At 41.3% G+C, this 11,280-nt stretch overlaps 1 protein-coding gene across 1 annotated transcript; it reads left to right on the top strand.

The window, feature by feature from the left end:
• Window positions 1-712: 712 nt before the first annotated feature.
• btg1 (B-cell translocation gene 1, anti-proliferative) lies at window positions 713-6,555 on the top strand. Its single transcript, XM_060886131.1, has 2 exons — window positions 713-1,071; window positions 3,510-6,555. Exons 1-2 carry the CDS (start codon window positions 927-929, stop codon window positions 3,911-3,913), a joined length of 549 nt encoding a protein of 182 aa, XP_060742114.1. The 5' UTR covers window positions 713-926; the 3' UTR covers window positions 3,914-6,555.
• Window positions 6,556-11,280: the final 4,725 nt, after the last annotated feature.

Here is an 11,280-nt window from a genome sequence, read left to right on the forward strand (position 1 = left end):
AAAAACACAGTAGAATGCATATTAAACCTAAGTTATTTTTACACCATAAATAAGTTTATGATATGAGAATAAGTATCCTGTTCAATCTTGTGGACCTGAAAGCTATCTTTCTTGTTGTAAAGGGACAGCTGTGGCTTTAGGGACAGATAATTGGGGATGTGGTAGCCTAGTGGTTAAGGTGTTGGATGACTGACTGGAAGGTCATGAGTTCGCATCCCAGGTCCACCAAGCTGCCACTGCTGGGCCCCTGAACAAGGCCCTTAACCCTCAATTGCTGTTGTATAAATTAAAATAAATTTTGTAAGTCAATTCTCATGCTCATTGTCTGGGCTACTGATCAGAAGGTCAAGGATTTAAGTCCTGGCACCACCAAGCTGCCACTTTTGGGCCCCTGAGTGAGGCCCTTAACCCTCTGTACATCTTTAACACAGTTCTGACTCTGCACTCTGACTCTATCTGAGTGGGAGAATATAATACTTTCTAATACATGAAACAAGTAAAATCCATCTTCTTTTCTAGTCGTTCAGCCCTTTCTAACATAGCCTGTGTTTTCCTACGGGTGTGACGCAAACACTCTCCTCCTCCGCGCATGCGTCACAGCGTCGCTAGTCTTTGATTGGTCCGGTCCTGTTGCTGTGTTGTTGTTGTGGGCGGGGCTCTGTCGCCGTATTTAAACCCAGGTGAACCCCCTCTCAGTTCTTCTTCAGTACTTCAGAGAGCTCCGTGGACGTGGAAGTGACGCTCGGTGACCTAGCTCGGTTTCGGAGTAAAAACAACAACAACAAACAACAACAAAATTATTTTCCTGGAAAAATACATGCCCAGCGTAGGCCATAAAAGGAAAAAACAATCAGCTCGAAAAACGGATCGACCGACGAATTGACCTCGTAGCGCGCGCGAGACGCCGTGTGGTGTTCGATTCCCCGATGCATCCTCTCTGCGCACGAGGAACCATGAAGCCCGAGATAACCGCCGCCGTCGGATTCCTGTCCAGATTCCTGCGCGTGAAGGGACACGTAAACGACCGACAACTTCAGACGTTCAGCCAGATACTCCAGGACATGATGGCAGGTAAGACGCTAAGAACGCGACGGTCGACGACTAACATTTAAAAAAAAAAAAATCCTGCTAAAAGGCGATAAAAATAGAAAAAAACTGGCTTGCGCGTACGTGTGCGCGCCTTCCTTCCTCGCTGTGTTTTGTTTGCACGAGACGCACCGTGTCTTTGTGTTCCCGTGGAGCCACATAGACGGAAACGAGCACGTATAAACACACCAGAAACGACCCAAAACTCTGCGTATAACGTCTCTATTTCGGTAGTTTACAAGTTTCCTGTAAGGTTAGGACGGTGTTAAAGAGGTGGTAGAATGTTCTGTTTGCTCTGTTTTGTTTGTTGTGATGAAAAAAAAAAAAACATCTCATGAGAACTGCCTGAAAAGTCAAGAGGATTACGTAATGCTTCAGGAAGCAAACAAACATATGCATGCATAACAATTCTGCATATACACTACGGTGTGTGCATGTATAGACTATATACTATATAGATCTACATGTTGTTGTTTTTACTGAATAAAACACCTTGTTTTTATATAAAACATCCCCATTATGATGCACACGACTACTCTGTTCTTCTGCTTATTATTGTTTTGTTTTATCTCGTCATTTAGGACAGAAATATATCACATTAATATATAATATAATAGTTTTTGTAAAAGAAAAACAAATCTAATTGTATTTGTTTTTGTTAGAAATTGATCCAATGTTTTTTTTTTGTTTTTTTTTCTCCCTCCTCGTGTCTCTTCTTGTACAGTCTGGATTAAACGGAGCTATTCTATTTAGTTTAGTGGTAATGTGCACGTAAATGTAGCTAGAAATGTTTTCGATTGTAGTTTTCTTTACATCGCTGAGCTCCATGCAGCTGTGGTGGTGTTTGTAAACATCTGTTCTTGTCGTTCTGAGACAAAATGGCCGCAGCTGGGGGAGGAGAGGGGCTTGGAGTCTCCAGCTTCACTTCAGGAGTTTTCTGAGCTTTTGCTTTTACTCGGTTTTTAGAGTTTTATTAGAGTTTTTTTTATTTATTTTTTTTAAGAAATGCTCAGTTTAAATACGGGTGTAATGACTTCAGCCTTTTTAAACATTACTGTTTTTGTGTCAGCAATTTCCTCAGATCTCAGGAGCTAGTCGTCCAACACCTGGTTATTTATTCTGATAAAAGTGAACTGTGACCTATTAAAATACCTGACTACATTTGTTACGGTATGCGGTGACTAGATTCATTACAAAAAATGTGCCAGGACTTTTATATAACTTGCTTTACGTGTCCGTAGAAGTCCATAAGGCGGTTCTTGTGTGGATTTTTTTTTTTTTTTTTAATATATAAAATGGATGCCATTTTCCTGATGGCACACATCAAGCGTTATCTGGCGCATGTCTGCAGGTAGCCTTCGTGGCCTGGCCTCTTTTAGGCGTCTCTAAAATGCTGTAATCTTCTGTTCTTTTCCTGAAACCTGATACTGCTTCAGATAGAGAGGTGGAGAGGGCGAGTGTCCTGGTCTGTCCTGATGATAAACTAAGCTTTTGTTGCATGTTGTGAACAAAAATACCGTGCCATGTAGTGATACAATCCGCAAACCGATTTGCAAACCGCCTCCAAATGTATATCGGTCGCATGTTTACACTCGACGCACAGAACAAGCCCAGCCTCTGAGCGCTGTTTGGAGAGCAGCTGGTTGAGCTGAGACGGCGTCTCTTTAAGAGCAGAGCTCCTCCCCTACAGCTGCTCTGCCAGGGCTTGAACCTTTTGCTCTTGTTGTTCAGCTCCATCAATCGAGGACTTTGTGACGCACGGGCCAAGGGGGATTGTGCAATCATATGGCCGCGTCCCGTAGCCTTTGTGAGACGCTTTATGGCCGTTTATCAGTTAGCTAGCAATACTTTTCTCACCATAAATACAAATCTCCCGAGACTTTGGCTTTTTATGGTACTGTATAAACAGTTTTGGACACAAGCTGTAAACACATTTGCAGCAAGGCTGTGTTATACAAAAAAATAATAATCATTAATTTAGGTAACAGACTCCAGGCAAAATAGAAAATGATGCTTTGAACGTGTAAAAATGAACAAAAACAATTTTGTTTAAATTAAGTTTGATGCTACTTTAATTGAATTCCAATAAAATTTCAAACCCAACAAGAATCTCTTAAACTTGTGGGTTACAAAAAACGTAGGTTCAAATTATATGGAAGCAACTGCTTGAATTTAGTTTAAAGAAAAAAGATTCAGAACTGCTTATCATGGCATAATTTTATCTCTCTATTGTAACGTGCATGAATGTGTTGCTATTATACAGATTATTGTTTATAATCTTTAAGGTATATAATGGTTTAAATCGTCTACATTTTGATACTTTTTTATGCATGTTTTTCTTTGTCAGACACTTGTTTAGTTTGTTTCATAATTGTATTTTATAATTGTATTATTAATAATCGTTGCTTGTTTACTCCCAACAGAGCAATACAAGCACCACTGGTTTCCTGATCGGCCATGTAAGGGCTCGGGCTACCGCTGCATTCGCATCAACCACAAGATGGACCCGCTGGTGGGCCAGGCAGGTCAGCGCATCGGCCTCAGCACACAGCAGCTCTACCTTCTGCTTCCCAGCGAGCTCACTCTTTGGGTCGACCCGTTTGAGGTGTCCTACCGCATCGGTGAAGACGGCTCTATTTGCGTTCTTTACGAATCCCAGCCCATCCCCATCCCCAGCGCTAACATGAACGCCAGCGTCAACTCTTCCACTGGAACCAGCAGCTCCGTGTCGTCCATGCTGGAAAGTCACATCAGCTGCAAGGAAGAGCTGCTGGTGCTCGGTCGAACCAGCCCGGCTAAGCCCTACATGATGACCGTGTCCAGCTAAAGGAGCCATGGCCTTCTTTTTTTTTTTTTTTTTTTTTTTTCCTTTCCTTTTTAAATAATGCAAAAAAAGAGAGGAAAAAATCATGAATGAGGAGAGAAAAAAAAAAAAAGCAAAGGATGTAACCTAATGTTCAGGTGATAGAAACCGTGTAGGTGTAATTTCAGTCGTTTTTGGTTGTCTGTTCTTTTTTTTTTTGTGTCTAATCAACCAGAGGCTTAGACCCTGGGGCAGCTATGAAGATGCGAGATATTGCCCCTCTTCCTGGAATAGACTGGTTTTTGTGACTGGACTTGGGGCTTTTTCTCGTGTCTATCAATGGTGACTTTGCACTTTTGCTCTATTTGTTAGTTTACCACACACCATCACCACCACAATCAGCATCACCAACACTGAAAACATGGTAATAAACCAAAACGGTTGCTCTGAAGCCCATGTACCAGCTGCTGCACTGGTGCTGAGGGGCTGCCTCTAAATCTTTTATTTTATTATAATTTTTGCCCTTTTATTTTAAATCCCCTCCCCCCCAGCGCTCCACGAAGAACTGTTTGTTTTAATCTCCATCTCGGCCTCTGGGAAATCCTAGTTTCTTTTTCCCATTTTCTTCAATTCACTGGGAATGCCACCGCTTTTCACTCTGCTGTGACAGAAATGTGAAGGAAATGTGGTCATATGTATAGCTTCTTCCCAAGCTTACATGCTCCACTTTTTTCCTGAAGCAGTGTCCCTTAGAGACACATTTCATTGTGTGGCACCAAAAGAATGCGTAGCATAGTCGTCCCAGTCTCATAGACAAGACGTTTAAGGCACTTTTTTGACATTGTGATGGCAGAAAATCTGACATTTGTATGAAGTGAATTTGCTTCATCACATTTCATCTTAGACTGAGGCTCAGAATAAAAAAAATAAGGGGGGTGACCACAACCTGGTAAAGATCATTTTAAAGATAATTTGAACATGACGGTTCGTTTAGGAATCTGCAACATGTTGGTTTTAGCGTTCCAGTGTATTTCAAACCAAGACCGAGTGGCATGAGCTTAAGTGTAGCTGTGACCATTCTGAGCAGGGAGAGTGTTAATGAGCCTGCACTGGTTGTCTGGACGTGGAGTGTGTGTGTGTGTGTGTGTGTGTTTAAGCTTAAGATAACGATCACGTTTGTTTTAATGCCTAAACCACCCCGAACCGGATCGGCTAGTATATTCTTGTGCCTTTCCGAAGCGGGAGCAGGTTTTTCTCCACCATTTCCTCGTACCGCACCAGGCTCAGCATGTAGGTGTCTCTGCCAAGGACTACTGGGCCTGCTGTCACACAAAGAGCTGGATCCCACTTATCATATATCTCCCTCCTCAGGCTGGGTGGATGTGGTAGGATGGGTCGAGGCAGGCGGGGGTTCACACACACACCAGACCAGGGCAGCTAAAAACCCTTCCCCCTGATCTACCCCCACCCTATCTCCACATACTCACTGAATAGCCTGAATACACACTGCACTCCAGACCCACTGAGCCTTAGTGTGCGAGAGTGAAGCTGGCTTTGGCTCAAGGTGCTGCTGATGGATTCATGATGAACCTGTTTACAAGAGATCAGTGTAAGGAAGGTGTGTGTGTTGTGATGTACCATTCTCTCGCACACAGTCTTCAGCGTTAATTCTTTTCAAACCCCAGGTTAGTCAAAGCGTGACCATAAACGAGCATTTCACCACACTTTACTTCAAACTAAAATGTTTTTAGGACCTGTAATTTTAGAACAGCTAGCCCTCCTTTGCCTAAACACAGAGCCCCACGCTGAGCCTTTGAGTTAAGTGGGCTTCAGCAACATCCAAGATCTCACGGAAATAATAAAAGAGCACATAAAATGCACTATGTTAAACAGTGAAGTCACGTGACACTGAGATGTGAAAAGTCTCTAAAGGAATGTATTGCCAAACTCAGGCCTCAGACATTCAGTGAAACGTGTCGAGATGTGCAACATGGAAGGGCCTTTCTTTCAATGGTGTCATTTTATTATTATTCTCGTTATTTTTGTCACTCTTTTCAAGTCAAATTATTGTCACTTTCACACATGGGCTGCTTTGCATATTTGTAACATGTATTGTAGTCGTAACGTGTCATAGAATACAGACCTACCATTACACAATGGGAAGTGCCAATAATTTCTATTTTGAGGTGTTTCAATATGTTCCTTTTGTATTTCATATTTTAACACAGATCGCTCTTTCATAAACGAAGCCATTCGTGTCAGGAGTGTTGGTGAGGACCAAAGTTGTTTTGGTACGTAAATGTTTCCATGCTCTGTGCCAATAGATTTATCCTTTGTTCTTTTTTTTTTTTTTTTTTTCCTTCCCCTTCATGGTGTTTGTTTTTTTCTTTTTCTTTTTTTTTTCTTTAACTTATAAAACAACAAAAAAAAAAACCCTGAGCTACCCAAGATGATCTGAAAAGCTGTCTACATTGTAATCAGTGTATCTTTTTATCATGTTTTTATTTCTTCATTTCTTTTCTTTTTCTTGGGTATGTTTTAATGAACTGCTGTAAATTTGTACAGTTCATGTAAATTGATTGTGAGGAAGTTGTATAGATTTCTATATTTTGAAAAGAAAAGGGTTTTTTCTCCCGTCTGTAATAAAAAGATTTCCTATCTTGGCATCGGTTTTCACAAAAGCCTCCTTTTTGTTCTTCACTCCTCCCTCCGTCCATTGTGCTGGTTCCTCGGTCACGGAATCGGACGGCCGTGCGCTCGAGTTAAACGGGAAACGGGCCATTCTTATAGCAGGAAATGACAGACGGTAGATGTGAAAACCACCAGGGGAAGATGGGCCTGGCCAGAGCAGCTTTGCAGCTGTTGTCCTGCCAAAAAGTGGAACGGGCGTTAAAGCACACATACAGATAACATGCAGTTCAGCCACCTGGCCCTCAATATAATACCTCATCATTATTACAGCTCTTTAATATTGTCGTCTCTTTATATACACTCTCTCTCTCACTCACACTCTCACTCTCACTCACACTCACACACACACACACCCCGTATGGTGAAGTCAGTTATTGGCTCAGAGAGAAGCTGAAAACCATAAAGCTTCTACACATATAAAGCAACAGTATTCTCTACACACTACAAATAACAGCAGCTGGTTGTTATAACCAGAACGGAGGATGTGCGTGTCGGCCGTGTCGCGTCGTGGCATTGCAAAACGCTGACTCCTGTGAACAGTATGTGGCTTGTGTTAACAGAGCTCTGTTTTTATTCCTTCCACTTCCTGAAGACGCTTAGCAGCCGCTCGGTTCACGCGAATGAGAGGAAGAAGGAACAAAACAGGGCTGAACGGTGTCAATCGATTATCTGCGTGTTCGTGCAGGTTTAAAGACGATTGTTCTGAAGGTCGTGAGTTTAAATCTCGGCACTGCAGCGGCTGAGCAAAACTCAGGTGAAGGTTTATGCTGTAGAACAGAGATCAATGTAAAAGGAAGCAGTAGTGAAATAGCTCCTGTGGGTGACTAAACTCTTGGTAAACAGAATCCTGGGTTATTTGATATTTCACACTGTTCACACAACCCGGGATGAACAATGAATCCTGGATCTTAATAATCAGATGTATCACACTGTACATTCCAAACCCTAGATTCATTAACCTCAATCTGATTTGCATATTTGCATATCAACGACCATGATCGGATTAAATAACTGCACATCACGGTCAGCGAGGGAAAACGCCACCGTGTATCACCTCCTTGGCTGTTTTAATGTTTTAAGCCTTCTTAGATGCATGAAGACAAGAAAGACAAAAACACAGAGAAGGAAATTATTTGACATTGATGTTTACATGTCCTGTTGTGCACATCATCCATGAGAGAACTACCGTTTCTAATTCACGTAGGTTTCAGGGGCTGTACAAAGCAGGTGATATGAAGCTGAATTGCTGCTCCATTTCTGATTAGGTTTCTGTTGCTAGTCATAACATGGTTTCACACTGTAAACCTTCATAACTCTGGGTTAAAACCAGTGTTGATCCTGTTGTAGCTCAGTGGTTAAGGTGCTGGATTGCTGATCAGACGGTCATGAGTTTGAATCCCAGGTCCACCAAGCTGCCACTGCTGGGCCCCTGAGCAAGGCCCTTAACCCTAAATTGCTTAGCTGTATAAATGAGATGTAAATAAATGTAAGTCAGTCTGTATTAGGGCATCTGCCAAATGGCATACATGTGAAGATTTTGCTTCTTGAACTGCCGTTGTGTTGGTCAGCTTTCTGCTCAGATTTTCATCAGTGAAAACTTCAGCAGGAAGGAATTAGTGTTAAGTTTGTTAGGAACTTGTGTGAACGCTGACCTGTTAGTTCCTTAGGAGTTCTTGGTTGCACAATTCACTATAAACTAGAAAGGCTAGAAAGAACGTTATATACCTTTACATTATTTACTGTCCAGTGTCACACAAATGAGGATGAGTTCACTTCTGTGTCTGGTTCCTCTCAAGGTTTTCTCCTTATATCATCTCAGGGAGTTTTTTCTCACCACCATCGTCTCAGGCTTGATCATTAGGGATAGATGGTGGAGATAAATAGTCATTTAATTTTAAACTTTACAATTTTATTCTATGTTTCTGTGTTTTTGTAAAGCTTCTTTGAGACAATGTGAATTGTTAAAAGCGCTAAACAAATGAATTGAGTTGAATTCTATGGTACAAGTGTGAAACGCTCCTCTACCTGGAATTAAGCACAGTGCGAAAGCTCTGAGGTGGTTTAAATATTACATTTGTAATCCAAAACACAGCTTCAGACCTAAACAGCAGTAAATAACTAATATGATGAAACTGCTCAGTAACATAATTCAGTTAGTTTATTGTTGCTGTGAAATGAAACATGCAAACGTGCAGAAAAAAAGCCACAACAGGTTTCTTTGGCGTGTTTGTTGTCCTTGAGCAGGTCTCTCACGTGGGTCATGCATGTGCACCTTTACTGCAAGAAGGCAGAGATGAGAGGCGAGAACCTCTCCTACCTTCTGCTCCAGGGCAGAATGCAGTCACACCAGCTGTTTCTCACCTGTAACGACATCGAGGTTGCGGGAAAGACGTATTCTTTTCAAAAGGTTTACGTCAGAGCTGTAAAGGAGACGGGGTGTAATTAAAAGACGTAAACTACAGAGCGGGGGAATTCTAATCAAATAAGGACCAACTCAGAGCATCGACTACCAATGGGAGTAAACACAGTAGAGTGCATGTGATCCATGACAAAGGGCATCATATGTAATTATGATGCAGATAAACACTGGTGGATTTTATTCACAAACACCAAATCTCCCTCAGAATGGTTCATTTTTGCTGCAAGAAAGCTGATTTCCATATGACATCTTACTATGGCAACCAGTAGTCATGACACTCATGTTACGAATGGTTTAATTTCACAATCCGGAGCGCGTTATTTCTTCTTTTATGTGTCCTATGTGTCCTATGTGTCCTATGAGAGCAGGATATCATACATGCAGGATGAAATTAACGTAGAAGATTTTAGAGCCGATGTTTAGTTTCAGGATTGTGTGATATTTACATCGGTTACAGAAGACAGGAAAAACATGAAGTTGGCAATTGTGGTACTTTCTTTGGGACTCTTATGAAGAACTAGGGTTAGGGACTTGCATAGAAACTAAGGGAAAAAAAACCAAAACACTTTCTTTCTGAAGGCTGGAGGCTTCTTGTGGTAATTCAAAAAAATTCCACTCATAATGACAACAGCAGAAATCTTTTACACAGCTTCTCTCTTTACCCCGGGTTGGATTGACATGTGAGCCAGCTGATCTCAGCTTTACATGGATAAAGAGATTTACAGTGAGTCAAACACACCTCTGAATTCTCTACCTCTCACGTCTCTAGAGCTGTGTAACAGGTACAGTTTAGAATGGCTCAAAAAACAGAGAAAAAAACACGTGGTGAATTTAAAGCCCACTGCTTGTAAACAAGAAGAGTCACACATCAGTGTTTCTGAGAACTGAGAGAAGTCAGCACTACAGCTGTTTCCTGTTTTCTGCTGAAGAGAACACCGCAAACTGAGAAACACACACACACACACACACACACATAGCTAAAGAGAAAGAGAGAGTAGTGCTGTCTTCCTGTCCTCCTTAAAATCTTTTAAAGTCTCTCTCTCTCTCTCTCTCTCTCTCGCTCTCTCTCTCTCTCTCTCTCTCACACACACACACACACACACACACACACACACAATCACATCCTTCATATCAGTATTAGTAAAAACCTACTCAAATCTACACCCTTCTAATAACACACCTATGAGTCACACCACCACACACACTCCCACCTGCTAATTTGTTTTTCTGTGATATTTTATAGCAGCATCTATTTGTGTAAGACACACACACACACACACACACACACACACACACACACACACACACACAAATAAAGCTAGACTCAGTTTTGCAGAACAAGAACAGCAGTCAATATTTACACTCTGTTCCTTGTGCTGTAGCTTGAGCCCACAAAGTAAAGCAGGCTCTCATCAATCCTGCTGTAAACCACACAACAAAGTGTTTGACGTGTGACTCAGACAACATGCTCTTTAGCTGCACCTTTACTTTATTTCTTTACACAGTAACGACAGTGTTACAACTTGCGTAGAAGATCAGCAGCTGGTGTAGAGAAGAAAAAACATCATCAGTGATCTGACAGCTCTGTAAATAAAATGACATTAAATTAAAATGTCTGTGTGAATAAAGTCCAAACGGACAAAAGTCGATCGACTTTTGTCCGTTTGAACTTTATTCACACAGACATTTTAGTTTGAATTTTAAGCCTTAATTTATAGAAAGAAACAAAATAAAGTAAAATTTGACAATAGAATTAGAAAGGATCTTAGGGAATTTTAAGATAAATTTGAATAAATTAAATAAATTTCAACACTTTAGGTAAAGCAAAGGCAAATTAAGGAATCAAGTCACTTCCCTGCTTTAGTCCAACAGCAAAAAGTAAATGAAACATTTTTTTTGAAATCACACTTTGGACACTGGCTAAGTATGAACAATTATGTCAGAAAATTAGTGTTTAAATCACAAGGCAGTGCACAGGATTTCATCTGAGACCAAACACAGCCCATGTATAAGAGGCTGTGGTGGCTCTTGAGCTGATCGGCAGGTAAACAGGTACACAGTCACTCGGTCCTTTTAGGGTAAATAGATCTAGTAGCTGCCACTCCTGCTTATCTCTTTGCCTTTCCTACAACTGAGGACACATGTAATGACTTTCTATGAGAGCTGTACTCATGTTCAACACGTATGAATAGAAGACAGATTTGGCAGACTGTGTGTTGTGATGATGTCACACGACGCGTCTCGGGCCGAATCTGCAGAAAATCTGCAGAAAATCAAGCAA

Source organism: Tachysurus vachellii, chromosome 14, assembly GCF_030014155.1.
Source record: "Tachysurus vachellii isolate PV-2020 chromosome 14, HZAU_Pvac_v1, whole genome shotgun sequence".
NCBI classification, from domain to species: domain Eukaryota; kingdom Metazoa; phylum Chordata; class Actinopteri; order Siluriformes; family Bagridae; genus Tachysurus; species Tachysurus vachellii.